Raw genomic sequence first — 17748 nt, 5'->3', positions numbered from 1 at the left:
TCCAAAAGGAGACGCCAGCTGTAGGAACTGAACTCATCTCACATGCCAGCATGGCAAAAGGCATGCTCTGATCTTCCACAGCTGCCTATGGTCCATGCTGCTTCTGTGATTTGGCTTTTATCTAGCAACCACCCTAAGCATGACACTGCATGACGCTGCCGGTGGGGGTGACTCGTTTGTTATTGTGCTGAGAGAAGGCAGAAAATCAACAGAGATACCGGCACAGATACAGCACTGTTCCACACTGGCGTCTTCTGAAAAGGCTCTTCCCTTAGGCTGGCAAATGCAGGAGTGCTGAGATAAGTGTCTATTTGATCTTCTCTTCCCCCATTTACCCTGGCTTTTTCACTGCTTTATGTTCACAAACCACCAAGGCAGCTAATCAGTGCTCTGTGACCCCTGTTAATTGGGCTGTGTGAGAGAAAGGCAGCACCGGCAGGAGAAATCACACATACCTGTTACTTTGAACTGTCCTGTCATTTTCTGTCTCCTTGCTTGCAGGAGCTCCAAGCACCCTTCTGTGAGCCAGGGCTGCTCTATTTCTGTCACCACCCCCAGGATCAGCAGGAGGGGCCACAGGTGTTACGCATGGTTGTCCTACCTTTGACACCTCCAAGAACAGGGATGCTTTTGCTTCTCCTTCCATATAAGAAGGTGAAAGCGATTTTTGGTGAAGGAAACACAATCTGAGGGCACTGATGGCCCTTCTCCGCCTATGCCCAGCTGCTCCTCACTCCCCTTATCTGCCTCTCTGTTGATCCCTCTCTCTCTCCCCACCACAATACCAGGAACAGGCTAGCAGATGCCCAGCATCCATCTCTCTGTCTCAAGAGACCAGCAGCCTATCTGGCCAAGTAAGCCAGAGAAAGAAAGCAATTGGTGTGAAGACGTGAAGCCATTGGAGGAAAGATGGGTTGGATTTGCCAAGCCCAGTGGATTATGCAGTACTTGGAGGATGAGGAAGACACATATGGTTAACAAGATGCACACTGGGTGCGGGGGCCTGCATTTGATTTTTAGGTAGGAACTAGGGCTGCTTGTGTGTTTTTGTTGTTTGATCGAGGAAAGGAAGAAATAGTGATAGAATCATAGGATGGATATGAGCAACAATAAAGCTAGAGCAACTAGAAACATCACGTATGGTATCAAAGGAAGAAAAAGTCCTGCAGGCAATGGGAATGAGCAGGAGGATATGTACACTGCCCAGATGGATTCAGAGAATATTAATGGGACTCAAATAAAACATGATGTCTACCTATTTTTGAGTGCTAGCCCAACCCTTCTCCTTCTAGCCCAGTCTCTGCATAGTCTCCATGAAGGAAAGATTTGTGTTCTCTACATATGCAGAGTTTTGGGGTAACGGTATGGACAGAGGAGCAGGCACTCCCCCCACTACTGCTGCTGCAATCTGAGTGAAAACTGATAATAGCAAATCAATAAGTTGGATAACTGGATTAAAAAGAGGGGAAAATAATGCTGCTAAAAGATGCTGAAACATCACTGTGGTGAGCAAACTGTATTATTACATATACTTATGAAATCAGGAATTAAGTTAGCAATAGATGAACAGAAAGGATTATTTACCTTGAATGGGTACAAAGAAAAGACAATTTGAGGCAGTTTTAAAAACTGCCTTTTTCCTTACTTGTAACTGCATAAATACTATTAAGTGTGATTATGCTATTTTCTATGGGCATTGTTGAGTTTGACTCAGAATGGCCAAGTTCATACCAAAGATGTATTTAAACACACTTGCCCAGCTTTGCCAACATACTAAGTCCATAGATATGCTGTACTTCACGATTTATTCAATTTTTCTTTTAAGATACTATCCTGAAACCATCAGTCAAAAGGTGCAATAACAGTTGCTTTCAACATGATGTACAACCAACCTACGAGAGCAACAAGGGAAAAGCTAAAGGAAACTAGCTCTGTAATCAGCCACTAACATGCATTTTGCTACCTACCATCATGTTGATATATGCACCACAGCTCCATCATGGGGGAAAGTAGAAGATGTTGCAACTACTTTTTCTCTTCTTGCCTAAAACCAGGGAAGTTCCTTGAGATACGGCTGAAACTGTAAAATATTGTGCATTTGGAACCTCCACAAAACTCCTGGTAAGTTGGCCTGCCGGATTAAATTGCCTGTCTGAATGGGGAAGAAGACTTGAGTACCTGTCAAGCAATAAGTGGTTTCTGCTTCTTTTTGGGTGTTGCACTGGACAGTCCATCAGTCCTAAAGGAGACAAGATGCAAAGCCTGAGCAATGCCAGCTGCTCTTTTCCTGCCTTGAGGAATCAATCTGTTCAGCTGAGGGAGCCCAAGAAAGAGGCAATATCAGTTACTGAAGCTTTACCCAGAAAGGGAGGCAGAGCTGGTACTAGAACAGGGTGGTACCAGTGCTGATGCCATCACACATTACGTCTGAGGTGGAAAGGACCAAGAAAAGAAGTTATCTCACCCTAAACGCCTATGATAAATTAATGATAGAACTGAAAATGTCTCTCCATACGCCTAAAGAAATTTTGGTGTCAAACTGGCATGTGATACTGCAGGAGGAAGATGTCTCTTGCCATGTGATGACATTGATCTTGGCTGGGGAAGGGCCAAGGAAAATGGCATTTATTAAACAATGAATTCCCTGGCATGCTAGTGAATAGGGGTGGAGAGCTGAGGAGAATCAGAGCCCAACGCTTCCCTATGCAACGAGATCCATCACTGCAGCTAGACTGGAAACATGATTTTTTTTTTTTTCCCTGGCATTGTGCTCAGATCAAGTGGTAAGAATCCCCTGAGACACTGAAGTGCAGAGTTTTCTGTCAGGCTCACAATCAGAATGAGTGACAGCTGCCACTGGCAAAGGCAGAATGGCAGGAGGCAGAATTCCTGAGTCTGAGGCAGCGCTGAGGTGTGTACTGAAGGGACAGTTGGTACTAAAGGACAGGAAGATAACGGTGACAAGATGTCATGACGATCAGTACTGAAGCTGGTGGTACTGGTGCACAGGACAGAAGTGCAGAGCAGGAGAGCCAGCTGAAGGAGGAATGCACTGACCTGTAGGGCATGGTTGGTCCCCAGGTGAAGCATAAGATCACCAAGCGAAGATTAAGCAATAATGATGCCAAACTGGAGATTTTAAGCACATCACCAGGCAGCAGGCACTGACAGACTTAAGGGGATCAGTAAATTATATCACTTTCTTATATCACTTTGCAATGAAAAAGCAAAGAACCTTGGTTCTGCTCAGAGCATATGCTCATGAGGCAATAAATCCGAGACACGGCAGTTCCCAGGGTCAGTTTTAGAGCTCAAGGAGTAACTCCTTGGCCTCAAAAGAGAATTGTCTGACCTGGACATTTCTGATCACAACTTAACAAAGGGAGGTACCTTTCTCCCCCCCAACAGACAAGAAGGACAGATTTTTGTCTGCTTTGTAAAGGAAGTCAGACAAAGGCAGGAGGGTCCCAAGCCTGAGTGAAATGCTGATCCTAAAAGGCTCTGATCAGCAGGTGAAACTCCTCCAGTGCTCACATGGATGGATGCCTCTCAGAACCCCATAGGAATTCAGAGTGCTGCATTCTTCTCTGCCCAGTTCTTCCCCAAGGCTTATCAGACACTGGGGATGGGAATCACTTATAGGCATAACGATCCCACAGCCAGAGCAGAGTTTGAAGCCTGAGGGCTTCTGCCATTGCTTCTGTGTCAAGTACCTTCAGCTCTGAATAACAAAAGGCAATCTCTGGAAGGATCAAAAAGGAAAACAAAAAGAACCAGTGTTAGAACTATTTATTAACTAACACAAGAACTAGTTACAGGTTGTTAGGTGTAATAAAAAGGAAGAGAGATGGGTGCTCAAGTGGGAAACAAATACCTTGGGGGAAGCCAACTCAGTCAATCAGTGGAGGGGATGGGTTGGGTAATGCTGGTGTGGGGTGAGAGGCCTGATAAGATGCAGACTGATGGCTATTGCTTTGAAGTGTTCTGCTAAGTGAGATTTGGGTTCATGCATGCTGGGTGCATAGCCAGTGAATACTGATCTGACCTGGAAAGAACGTGCAGGGAGGGATGTTGATGGCCACACAGATGAAATGAAGTGTGAGAACCACTGCTGCACTCTTTGCTCTTGCCATATGCTGCCTCCATGTGCACTTTGACTCTTAAGGCTTGTTTTTTTCTCTTTGTTTTGTGTTTTATTCTGTGTGACCTTGACAGCCAACAGCAGTGCATGCCCAACAACAAGCCACTCCAGATGTGACAAAATGAAGGTCAAGCCATAGCAGCCTCTGTCTCAGGACAGATGAACACAGCCATGGATGGTCCAGAACACATCTAGAACCCAGCTTTCACCCTGTGAACTAACTTGGCAAGACAGCAAGGGCTTTGGCTGCTCTGTGATGGCATCGCATTTCTCCCATCAATTATCTTCACTTGCATCTAACCATGCTTCAATATGTGTTTGTCAGTTGTCATCCACACACTTCTTTCTTTCTACTACTTTTACTTGATGGTAACGCTCTTTCTGAAGAGAAGCAGATCAACCCTTGGGAGCTGGAGACAATTAACTTATGAAAGACCCAAATACATCTTCTGTATTCTGAAAGAGCAAAAAGGAATGAGGCTTACTGTGCTCCACATGCAGACTGGAAGAGGATCATTACTTACTATTCATTTCTGGATCCTTGAAGAACAAGTGAAGCCAGCTTAATTCTGCATTGTTCATTCCTAGTGCCCATCAACAGAAAGCATGCTCTAATTCGTAGCCATAAGGAAACACAACAGTATTGCTGTGGCCATAAGCTCTTCCGATTGTTATGGGGCTATAGAGAGGACCTTAGGGTATTACAGTGATGAGGAGCACTGTGGGGAAGAAGCTGGAGTTATTGTCCTGATGATGATGGGGAAATAGGACACATGCCTCTATTATGGCACAAATCCATATGAAAAAAGCCTTTATGTGCCTTGCTGCTCATTGAAAAATATGCTTAGTGTGGGAGGAGTCCCTTCTGAGGCAAAGAATACCTAGCATGGGGTTGCCTTGAAGCAAACAAGCTTAGCAAATTCATTACTTAAATCAAGTCCCACACATTACAAGTTTCTGGGGACAATGGGTAAACCGAAAGTTTAAACAGATAAACAGATGGGTCCTAAAAAAATCCCTTTGGGATTCATTTCAGAACAGGTCTTTCCTCTTGTTTTCTCTAAAAAACCACTACACTGGGTGAGCCAGAAGGAAACTGAGGAAGGATGGAAGGTAAAATGAGAGCAAAATTCAAAATACAGGTGACTTAGAGCAGAGGCTGAGATGACACACCAGATTATCGTACTGACTTAGCAGCTGGCCAGCAGTGCCCCAGCTCTTTGGGGCTAAAAGGCTCCAAGAAAATACTTTGAGAACTTCTCCAGCATTCTTCCTTGGACTAAAGATTGGCTTCTGAACATGGTGGAGGTGTTAGGAGATGGACTGCAAGACCAACTGTGCTGGAACAGAAATCCTGCACTGGTGGTTTGGAATGCAAGCCCCGAAAGTGAGGGCAAAGTTTTCACATGGAGAGAACTTCAACCCTGCCCCACTCTCTCCATCATTCTTTGTCTTCTTCCTTCAAAGCAGAAGATGTTTTAACTTCCCTTCTCAATTTCTTTCTTCATCTTTGCTTTCTTCCTCCTCTCCAGAGCGCTTGGTTTGCAACATCAAGGACTTAAAAATACAGCTGTCCATTTCATATTTCAAACTCTGACACTGGCATGATGACATCATTGCAGTCTCCAAGACTGACCTCTCTATTCATCCTTTTAAGTTTAGCCATCTCTTCCTCCCTGTCAATGTTCTGCATAACTCCCTCTACCCAGATATTCCATCTATTCGTCTTTCATCCATCTGCCCTAACAATAACAGCACAGCTTTCAGTCTCTCTTTTTCTTCCACCATTTTCAGTCCTTATTCTCCACCACATTTATGGAATAGCACTTCCAGAATGTGCGACCAACTTTTCTTCAGATTCTTCTTTAAAGATTCATTTTATCCATCTGAGAATCAAAGACATTTACTTAGCTTTATTTATAGTTGAACTCTATAATTTTATTCCACTGTGCTTCTCATTAATCTCTGAATGACCGTGTTATTTTACTGCTGTAATCTCATCCTTCCTTTCCCAACACCTGCCAGCTGCCTCATTTTCACTTTTTACCCTTTAAAAGGCTCACCTTGTATGGCTTGGCTATTATTATAATAAATATTAATATTAGATTCAAGATGAGAAATGCAGCCACTTCATCTCCCTTGCCCTCTCACGATATCTCCTGTGCTGATGATACTGGGTCGATTCCAGAGGCCATCCACCAATCTCCATGATGTATGCAAGGCAGCACTTGTTAAAAGTCAGACTGTAAATAATGCTGATCTTGTTGATATTCACTTGGCATTCATGAATATGATTCTGAGTTAGTGAAGTGCTTTGTGGCTGGGCCATTGAAACAGTTGTTATAATCAAGGTCACCAGCACAACCACAAGAGCCAGCTGTTAAAGTCCTTTCTGAAAGGTGATGGTCCTCAGGTCTGCTGTGACTGAGCTTAGGCTGGCTGCCCTAGATGTTATGGCATGGACTGAAGCATTGAATTCATTCAGGTTGTCTTAGTACCTTGGCTTAGCTAATCCCACAGCCCAGTTCACCACAGTATCCTTGAGACTGAAAGGCTGGCACGGGTTTGCCAGCTATCCCAGTTGACCTGCCATTTCATCCCTTAGACCAAACCAACATACAACGGTTCTCAAAGGACACAACTCACATGTTGACATGCAGAAAGGCAATTTTAGGATGTTTAGTCTTTTAACAGTGGCCACTTTTAACAGAACATGAGACCTAGGGTAACTCCCAGAGTAACCTGTAAAGATACAGTCCGCACAGAATAAAGGACAAGGGTGGACAGAAGTGACAAAGCAGAAGGAAGAACAGAAATACACAGAGCTATTAAATACAGCCCTCAGAAACAGGCATTCTGTGCAATGGGTTAGAAGATTTCAGATTATCCCTTATCTCTTTCTGATGAAAGCTCAAATAAGTGATTACAGAACAAGCATTAGAAAATCAGCAGAATAGAGGCAGTATTCTTGATTGGCAATTCAAGAGGTAGGGAATTTAGCTCTTCAGATGCCACACTGGGAGTATTTCTCAATGTCACCACTAAGGCTATGAAAGGGATAATTAAAACAATTGCAGGGGAGGGAAGAGGAGTTAAGGAATATCCTCTTATTATCCACATTAGAACAAACAGGCACAAATTACAAGCCAAAGACTCCAAGATTAGTTTACAGATCCAGAAAGAGCTTAAGATGGGTGCAAAACAGATGATCCACCCGGGAAAAAAATTCCAACGCATTAAGGGAAGAAGTAACAAGGAAAAAAATAACTGAGCTTCCTAAGGAAGCAAATGCTGTCTATGGTGCCACGGAAGTCAATTAGATAGTTTTCAGCTACAGTGAAGGACCAATCTCTTGGGGTTTAAAAAGAGAAAGAATCTCATGGGGCACAGGCAGGAGCAGAAGTGTTGTTTTTGTTCCTCACTTTCTGGCACCTTTGTTCATGTTGAAAAGATAAAAGTTAAAACATGTTACAAGAAAAAAGCAATTAAAATGTTTTTCAAGAGACAATAACCTTGTACGAAATGCCTCCCAATGAGAAATACGATACAGTCACTGAAACATTTTATGCCATCACATTAGATGTGATCAAATCACAGTGCAGTAACAGCAGTGAAGAATGAGTTTCACCCAGAGAAATGCTGAACAGCGGGAGCTTTTCTGGATTATTTTAGTTGAGTGTACACATCCATGTCACACCATCACTTCTTACTTAAAAACAGCTGCAGAAGGCTCCTGCTGCGGCTGCTGCCGTTAGCTGAAGCTCTGATCTTCCTGTCTTGATACAAGTCATCAAGTTGCATTTCCTGCTGGAATTAAAGTGGCAGCCCCTAGGGACTATGCAGCTGCCCAATTTATATCAGAGAGGATCTGAGGCAAGCAGCAGTCTTTTTTCCAAACGGTTTCCTTTTTATTTATTTATTTTTATAACCCCCACATTCTATTAAGAGTTTTTCCCTCCCCACTTTCCAGGCATTTGTGTTTCAAAACAATTAAAAGAAAACATGGACATTGCAAGGCCTGTGCACAAAAGCTAGAAGCAGGAAAAATATACGGGTAAACTCACTGGCATCAAACCAAACCGTGTCTATAGCATAAAAATCAGCCCAGAGATCAAACAAAAAGTGTCAAGGATATCAGTTATTACATCATTAACAGTTAGATTGTAGGATTGGTGTGTAAATACTATGAAGGGTATTTATAAAACAACAAAAGCTGCAGATCATGGCACGAAATTATTTTGGGTCAGAGCAAAAAGAGGAGAGCAACAGGGAAACTGTCCCCGACAAGGGCTCAAACCACCCCGTGTCAGGCAGAGACAGCTACAGGGTCATTGCTACAGATGCTGGAAGCCAGAAACACAAACTACTGTCTTTTCTGTTCTGTACTTCTACAGTGCTAAACATAACAAGAACCAGGTCAACAAAGAGTGTTCCTAACAGCTATGATAGGTTATGATAAATAAGAATTTGGAGAAGATCGTGTGGCATCCCATTAAGTAGTCTCTGTAGTTAAACACAGATATCCATAGCTCAAAGAAAGTCTTTAAGTTACGAGACATTCAACACCCTCTAACCATCAAGCAGGATAAAAACCAGTCTCTCTCTCTCATGTATAGAATTCTTAAAAGCGTCTGTCATAAAGAATATTGAAAACAGGCAAAAGTTGCTCTACTTCAACACCAAATATCACAGAACTCTAGAAAAGTATTAATCTCTTCAAAAAAAAAAAAAAAGGAATAAAAAGTAAATCAAACTAGAGTACGATAAATTGTGTTTTAGAAGGGCTCTCATCTAGGTTTCACTTCCAAAATTACTTGAGAGCACATTATAATTAGCAAAGGTATGTGACAGTTTTATACCCCTCTATGATGCATGATTAAAGCCAGGCTGCCCAGCTCCGCCACAAGTTCTGCATGCCGTCAAAACAGATGTGACAAGAACTACAAGCTGCTCCCAGACAGACTGTGAGAAAGCATAGGCAGATAACATTTTGGCCATCAAAGAGGTAAGACAGAACACAAAACTAATTGAACCTTAAAACCCCTTGGAGAGGTAAACTATATCTCATATGAAGTTACATGAAGCATCTTGTGCTTGAGCTGTAGTTCTCCAAGAACAAGGATGAGAAAACAAGCTCCTACCTTCCCCTCTGAGATGCAACAGGGAGCAAATTTTACAGCCTAAAGATTAACAGCTCACAGCCTTGGCATGAGAATGTGGAGCAAAATAACCGGAGAAATCGCTGCTGTAATGCCACTGTGATGATCTGTGACACTGCTGATTCCCCCAACCCGAGACAGATACCTGCTATCTGCTTGTAACAGAAAAATATGGAGTCCTGGCTCATTGTGAAAAGCCAAATCTAAACTCCACACAAATTCTGCCTCTTACATTTATATTTGCATGTCTTTGCTGAGCACTCATAAAAGTAATTAGAGGCTCAACTCCTCACCACTAACAGAAGACAAACTACATACAGTGAGGAAGCTGTGCATGTGCTAAGGACTGACTATGCCTCTTGAACTCAGGTTAGAGGGAACAAAGATGTTGGAAATAAACATGCAAGGAACAAGGAGAATTTTAGGCTTTAAAAACACACAGTCATTTTGGATAAATATTTTGTGGCTGGTCTGTATCTGAGAAATGTATCCAAGCCATCACTTTTATTCTCATTTATCTACAGATTTCCATATTTAGGCTACATCTTAGTGCTTTTTCCTTTGTGACATCCTTCTGCATACAGCATCTTTCCCTATTTCCAGGTACCCTCCCCCATTGCTTCCTCTGCAAAGCTTCAGAGCCCACATCCCTAACATAACCCAATGGCCTCAGGCAGTTTTCCTGATATATTCCTTCAGGAGAAGCAATTAAACTCTCTGCTGAGAGTTTAGGAGAACCTCAGAATGTGGAATTAATGAAATTTATTGAAGACAAACCTTCCACTGCTTCTACAAGTTCGAGCTGGTTATGGTGAACAAAACATATAAGCATCTATGGTTATGGCTATGCGTCAGCACAAGACTCTGCACAACAGGGGAGTCTTAGGTAGCAGGATTGCTAAACAACTCTTTTAAGCTACTGCAACTGTTACCAAGCTGTCTTCAACTCCACAATTATGCTTTGCTATTAACATGGTTCACAGGAGAACAAATAAAACACACTGCAACAAGCCTTTGTTATCACTGGGAGCATATTGCACAGCGTGAGTGGCAATCCTCTGAAGAATGATGTTCTACAGATGTCTTAGTTTGGGAGTGTGCTTCGGTGGACACTAAGAAAGTGTCTCTGGATGTTGAAACATCCAGAGAAGAAGTCAAATAGCTTTCCAACATCCTGCAACTGAACTGATTCCAATACTCCTCTTATTTCTAAGAAAACAATTGGAATTGTCCCTCTGTAAAGGAGCAGGATCTTCCATCCAGAGCAGCAATTCTTATTCTATGCAATATATGTAAAATGTTGAAAACTTGTGATGATTTAAAGACTTAGTGTGATATCACTGATTTGACCAAAAAGAGTGCAGAACATAACAGCAGATGTGAACGTTCACTGTGTGCACCAGTGCTACAACAGAGCATCAAACGCATTTGCACCAGATCTGGACAAAGAAGTTTGCTTGACAATGGATCTGTAAAATTAAAAACCTTCTTCGACCCAAGAAGAGCTGGAATTTCCTTCCACTTGGTGAAGCATCTGGCCTGATTGCTGGTGGCTGCCGATCACTGCCATGTCATCACTCTAAAGCCGTGAAACATCCCTGCAACAGTGTTAATTAGCTCCCCTTGCAAAGCGCTTAAGCCGCAGAGCGAGATTACTCACGTGATGTCTCTGCGCTGATAGCAACCTTGAAGCAGGCAGGCGATCAGGTCGCTGATAAACTCCACATCATCCCTGTGAAGAGCAGCTTCCAGTTCCTAATGGGCAGAAAAGAGAGAAAAAAACAATTCCAACTATCAAACTAATTCCTTAAAATTTACTGCTAGCTGATCAGGACCAAAAAGACCCTAGCAGCCTCAAGTACATGTACAGCAGCAGAGCATAGGCTACGTAAGCCAACTTTCCCCATCATTAAAAATACTGCTACTACTACCTTTCCATTGCAAGAGTTTATGAAAGACCTTGAAAGGCTTTTACTGAATGTCATTCTCCAGCCATAAGACTAATGCTTTTGTCTGAACACTCTAAAATAGGGTTCAGCGAGGTTGAGATACTATGGCCTAATAAGAAAGCCATGATTTCCCCTATGTTCAGCTGATGGGCAGGAATCACCAGTTTCATTCTCCAGCTTTGCTTTCCATTTGCTAAGGCTGGTGAGTTCATTTAAAAGATGTGCTCAGAAAGCGTGGCCTTAAAAGCCACTTACACAGAGAAGTAGCAGTTTCAGATGGGTAGCCAGAAATGGCTAAAAGCCAGCAAGAAAAAGCCTCAAACCAGGCATTTTGATTATTTCACTTATTTTTCTTTGTTTTGGTTTGGTTTTCCTCTACTAAGAGAGAAAGAAAGGGATATCAGGGTTATCAGACCTCATGACTCAAAACCTCAACCCTTGATGAAGTGGTGGAAAGTATCACAGCTGACTTCAGCATGATGCAGTTCACATCAATGTGTGATGCAGGAACTGATCCACAAAAAGGATAAACTTTTGAAATGTAGTTATTCCAAATTTCACATGTTGTGACCAACATCTGTTTTTCAGCTAGCAATGTCAAGCTGCTTTCAAAATATTACTAGCTTAAATTACGGTTCTATATATATGCCAGAAAATCATTCACAGTAAGAAAAATCCACTTCCTATAATACTTATTATGAATAGTATGCAGCACTTAACAAGATTTAATATGGCTAAACAGCATAGGCGTAAGAAGCTATTCTTTTTAGATTGCAGAGTAAATAATGGATTGAATACAAATTCCTGCTTGAATGTTACTCAACAGACTGTTACACAAATGGCTACGCTAATGGGTACAGAATAAAGGTTAATGGCCAGGGAATAAAGGATAAACGTTTTGGCACATACCCAGTAAAGAAGAGAAAGTGCTTTTTTATTAGACCGCAATAACTGCGGTAATAAAATTATTGATAACAGATTGCAGATTAAATGCCGCTTGTAGTTATTTATTGGAAATATATTAATGGCATATTTTCATTATCAACACTGCTGTTATTTACCTCATGTGCAGCATCCAAAGTGCTTCAGAAGTAGAAGCTTGACACCTGCACTGTGAAGTATCTTTTATATACATATATATATATATATAACTACATAAATATATAACATAGCAAGAACCAGGTCAACATGTATATATACATATGGAAATTCAAGGAAAGGAAAGGACAGTGGGCAGCCAAAGCCTAACATAGCATTCCTGCTGCAGAGCTAATTCCCCAAAATCTCTGTCCTGGCCTTTAGATGACTACCCTGCTTAATGACAAGTTAATACAAAAACTGCTGTTGCTGCTTGCCATCCCTTGGATAGAGTGATATTATTGTTGTATAAATATTAATCATACGTTATAAATAGCAACTACTGAGTAAATTCACTCAGCAGTGAGTATTTTGGAGGTGTTGACTTATTTTATTTGGAAATAACTTTGGTGGGCATCTGCCTTTTAACAAAATACACCTGAGGAGCGGGGAACCAAAACCCAAAGTATGCAATGTGCTAAAACATCCCAGATGTGTTACCACAGTAAACTCACAGCTTGTGAAAAATGACACGTTAAGACCCAAAATAAAGGGTGGGGGAAATTAAGTCTCCAGGATGCTCCCCTCAATTCAGCCTTATCCACATACACTTGTGCACTAAAGCTGTCAGTCAGCAGCCTGTTTTTGCTAGGATGCGACAGCCTTTTGTATGAAGGGATATTTAAATTGCTTCCCGTGAGCCTTTTCAGCCAGCTGTTTGACTTAACACTCCTTAAGCAGCGGCCACAACCAGCTCAGATAGCTCCTATCTGCAGCCATTGTTTTCCAGGCCCAGGAGTGACCTTTACCTTTTTGGAGCCACTGGGTCACCCTGAGGGACATTCCTCGGGGACTAGGCAAGGTGCTGTATCCTGGGCAGGGACCACCAGCCTTCCCCAAAGCACCTGGCTGGGTATTTCCCCTCCTCACTTGCTGCCTTTTGTCTCCCAGGTGGATGCTCCTTGTCCTTGCCTTCATGCATGTGTAGCACTGATTTGCGTACCCATTCTGATGGATCTTGGCTAACAGGGGCACTGGGCACACAGACCAGTGCAGGGCTGGGTGCAGAGTCCTGGGTTAAGGGGGCGCTTGCACAAGTCAGGATTAACCCACACAGACATATCACTGGGCTAATGAAGCATCTTTAGCAGGCGTGAGGCTGTCGGCACCTCTGTAGAAAGGTGCTTGCTGTGCTCCCCAATGCCATGGGTGCTGTCTGGAGCCCACTCTGGTCCCTACTGATAGCACACTGGGTGCCAGTGCATTACGGTAAAGGCACAGTCCAAGTATTACCATGATTATTGGAAAAAAAGATACTGACATTGTCCTGTGAAGTTTTTGTCTACTTTTTTCTGTTGTTGCTTGTGATAGGGCAATATCAGCGAGAGGTGCTTAAATTTCCAAGAGCTAGATCCATTAGCCCTGTTTAACCGAATACTATCCCACTGGATTTTCCAGCTTCCTCCCCCGAACCACCTACATCCTGGACTTTTTCCACACACCCAGGATGCCTTGGGAATGCAGGGAACCAGGAGGATGCGATGCAAATCTTGACATCTTAGGATTGTAAACAAAATGTTAGGATCCCTTTGGGTTTTCACCTAAGGCTTCAGCCCACATTTCCCAGGAGGAATAAACCTTGTTTTTCCAGCCCTCCCCTCCAACAAAGGCCGGCCAGCAAAGTGTCACAGTGCTTGGGTGGCACATCTGAGCTGAAGTGATGTCAGGGAGTCCCAAGAGAAAGAAACCATCAACCCCCCCCCCCCCCCCCCGATCCTCAGGGCAAACCCTGCCCTAGGCACCCGTCCCCACAGCCTGGCCAGGGCAGGCAGCGAGTGGCTGGGCTCCCTCCCAGCCACCATCCTCCCAGCCACCATCCTCCCCACGTCTCCAACCCTTTTGTTTTTCCCCTTTTCTCTTTGAGCACTGAGCTGTGAGCACAGAAATCTGAACCTTGCCAAAACGCTTTGGGGACGGCACAGAAAGGAAACAGAAGAGGCAGCAAATCAGCAAAGGGCGGGGGGGGGGGGGGGGGGAAGACGACCACATCTCCTCCTCCTGTAGCAGTAGAGAGCAACAGACAGGAGAAAAGCAGGATTCTCCCCCTCTCCAGCTGGCGTCACACCTCATTAGGGAAAAGCCTGTTTAACGTCTTTCCCTCCCCCCAGCCCGGGACTAAATCCCCCCTGAGTCAGGCAAGGGCTGTCGGGAAGAGGCGGCCGCAGGAGCAAGGGTGACCACCTCGCCCTGGAGCAGCACTGGCCAGCAGCAGGGTTAGCCAGGGCAGGCGGGAGGGCACTGCTAACCCAATCCCTCCCTGCTCCCATGGTGTGCTGGCGGAGAAGGGCACGCTGCCCCGCGCCAGGCAGGTATGGTTAACCCCACACCAGTGTGCTGCTGGCCAAGGGCTGAGGCTGAAACCAATGCTGCTCCCCTAAATGTATTAAACCCCAACGTCACTTGTGTTTTGTTGCGGTTGATACTTTGGTCTGCTCTTGACACCATCCAAGTGACCCAAGCCCCATGCTGCCCAAAATATATTGCTTCTTGATATCTGCAAAGATTTGAGAGGAAAGGCAGTTGGCTTCCTGGGTAAAAGTAAAGAAACGAGTCCAAAGCTGTGACAGCGGTGACACCACTGCCACCAACACCAGCGCATGCAGTGGATTTTTGAGCTCTGGGAAGCAGCTGGTCAGATTCCAGCTCCTGGCAAGCTGTCTGCATGGAGGATGGTATCACAAAGTTCAGGGCCCTTGTTTCAGAAGACTCCTCCAAAACCACAGGGAACTCAGCACGTGCAAGAGCCCAGTGTGAGCAGACTGGGTGCTGAGGTTCAGGACTACAGTTTAAAGGCTTCCTCTGTGCTGGAGCTGAATCATCTATAACCGAATCTGATGGACATAACCAGACTAAGCACAGATAAGCCTTGTCCAAGTTAGCCATCAGTTTAAAAACACCAATCCGTTCAGCTCTGTTTCCATGCTGCTGCTGTTACCAGCTTTCCGCTGCAATACTCCCAAGTGACTCAACAGGCTTTTGCAGAGGCTTTAGGAGATCACTGAAAGCTATCAGTGGGCTGTGCCGAGCCAGCCCCAATCCATGCCCTGAAATTTCAACACCATCAATGAATCAAGTCAGGATGTTCTTTTTCCCCTCACAGCTAATTAATGACAATGGGTACCTGGGCAAGAACCTGGCAAAATCACACTGGGATAACTGGGAGCTATGGGGATTGGTAAGGAAAATGGGAAGTCGGCTGCAGGCCTGAAATGCTTCCAACAAACACCATTTATCCCCAGGCTGCGTGAAGCTGGTGTGTGCACTTCACATCTCTGGCTAGGAGCTTCTGCTGTCCCCACTAAAGAGCCACAGGTCCAAGGAGGCTGTAGGGACTTGGGGAGAGACCACTGCTCCCTCCAGCGCATCCCCAAGAGGAAAGTGCAGCACCCTCCTTTTGGCTACAGAGTACACCCAAATCAGCAGCAGAAGGCTAACGCAATGATCAGTGGGACATGGTCGTGGAACTGGGGTGACAGGATCCAGTTACACCACAAGCCAACATCCGCAACTCAGGTCTGTTGGGGCACTCAGCCCCTAGGATGCACTCAGCACATCTGAAAAATCATGCCCCCAGACAGCAGAGTGCTTCCTGCAGCCTGGTGCTATGCTCTCCCCACTTGTGATTGCTGCCATCATATGGAAATAGTACTTAAAATACTGAAACCTACTGAGTGCCCTGCTCTGCATGACAAGGCAGGAGGGCACTGGGGGAAGCCAGGGGTATTCCTAGTGCCAGGGTACCGTGGAAGCACAAACAGCAGTGGGTTCAGATGGCTGCCACAACGTCAGACAGAAGTTACAGCTCCTGACCCTGGTGGATTCTCCCAACCACATTATCTTAATTTTAAGCAGCTAATTGGAGACACCACCCATTATCCAAGTCTGCAGCTGGATGCATCTCTCCCAGCTTCCCCACAGTTCTGCAGGAGCCTGCACACTGTCCTCTCTCTATGAGATGCTCCAGGGCTTTACGGCTTCCTGAGCCAAAGGAGCCCCCACCTTCTCCACTCCACCTTTCCACCACAAGAAGAGGGTGTGCTGAATGCCCTCCTGCACTCCTGGCAGCAGGGACCAAGTCAGAAGCTCTCATTAAGGAAACATCATCTTCACCTCAGTCCCTGGGGAACACGAGCTCAGGGCAAGCCAAGCTGGCCTTCTACGGTAGCTCTGGGCGCATGAGCAAAAGAGGTTTAGTGATACTCAGCACCACAGTGGTCCTGGCTTTTCTCTGAGCCACCAGACTGGTATGTGCAAGAGCAAGGGATGAAGAGCAAATACTAGTAAATCCTCCCTCCCTGGGGAGGAGAAAGCTACCCTGCCAAAAGGGGACTATCATTTGGGGAGGGGGATAAAGAAAGAGTAGCAAAAGTATTGCCTTCTCATGCTATTTTAGGTCCCCCCTTTATGTCAGCCAGTGCTTTCTGAGATCTCTACCTTCCCTGACTTTCTGCGAGCAGACTTTGAAGGCTATTTCAAGCATGTTGTAAATAGGAGCATAATGTTACTCCAAGGCTAAGCAGAGGTGTGAGATGACAGCTTTGTATGAGAGAGATGGTTATAAACAGAAAGCTGGGGCCAATTTGTCGTATTGCCTCCACATTAGGGCTGTTTGCAAAGAACAAATCCCACGTGTTCCCCCCTGGTGCCAGCAGTGTGATGGGTAACGTCAGTCACCCTCTCCTCCTCCGGCAGCTCTTTTCAGCTGCGGAAGGGGATGCACAAAGATTGAATTATGCTCAGTTCTGACCAAGTAGGTTTGAAAATGCAAACTCCTTCCAATGCCAATGGGTGGGTTTTGACAGAATTCTCCAGTCTTGGTTTACAGGCACACTCTGGTTTTGTCTTCTTTAGCCTCACTACCAGCATGTTCGAAAGTTTGAGACCACTGCGCTGTCTATCAGCCACCTATCCCACTCACCAGGACAGTTGTGGCTTCTTGTTCTCCATCCACGTTAACCTGCTGCTTGATCTCTGCTTTGGGACAGGGACCCTCCCCTGTTTGCACAGCATGCAGCCGCTTGCTCTCCCAACTGGAATTTTTCACTGCTGCATAATACAAACAAATGCAAGCAGCTCATGCTGGGTGGTTAAACTGTACTGAAAAGAGGTTTCAGACTGATCAACCCAGTCTCCCCCATGCCCCATAGCAGTGTACCAGTACTAGTAAAGCTTCCCTCTCCTGCTAGCTCATCTTGCCTGCAGTACAAGTGATCTGGGACAAGAACTACAATCATTATGATTCTTACGCATTGTCAGCACTTAAAAGATGTACAGCTTCTACTCATTCTGTTTCTCCTCCCTGCAAAGTACCTTTTCAGATGGACATGTGAAGCTCTGAAGTAATAAGCTATTAGTTTCTGTT

The 17748-nt window shown here is 44.6% G+C and overlaps 1 protein-coding gene across 1 annotated transcript in view; it reads right to left on the bottom strand.

Moving 5' to 3' along the window:
* The window catches only part of CECR2 (CECR2 histone acetyl-lysine reader), a gene marked incomplete at both ends in the record, with an annotated part of 95412 nt that overhangs the window by 33855 nt on the left and 43809 nt on the right, over positions 1-17748 (bottom strand). The window contains one exon of the mRNA XM_080609695.1: positions 10961-11055. Within this exon, the coding sequence (XP_080465821.1) occupies positions 10961-11055 (95 nt within the window). The remainder of the gene's footprint in view (positions 1-10960; positions 11056-17748) is intronic.

Source organism: Psittacula echo, assembly GCF_963264785.1.
Source record: "Psittacula echo genome assembly, chromosome: 1".
Lineage (NCBI taxonomy): Eukaryota > Metazoa > Chordata > Aves > Psittaciformes > Psittacidae > Psittacula > Psittacula echo.
The sequence above is the reverse complement of the archived record's forward strand: the minus strand, read 5'-3'. Positions and strand labels throughout refer to the sequence as shown.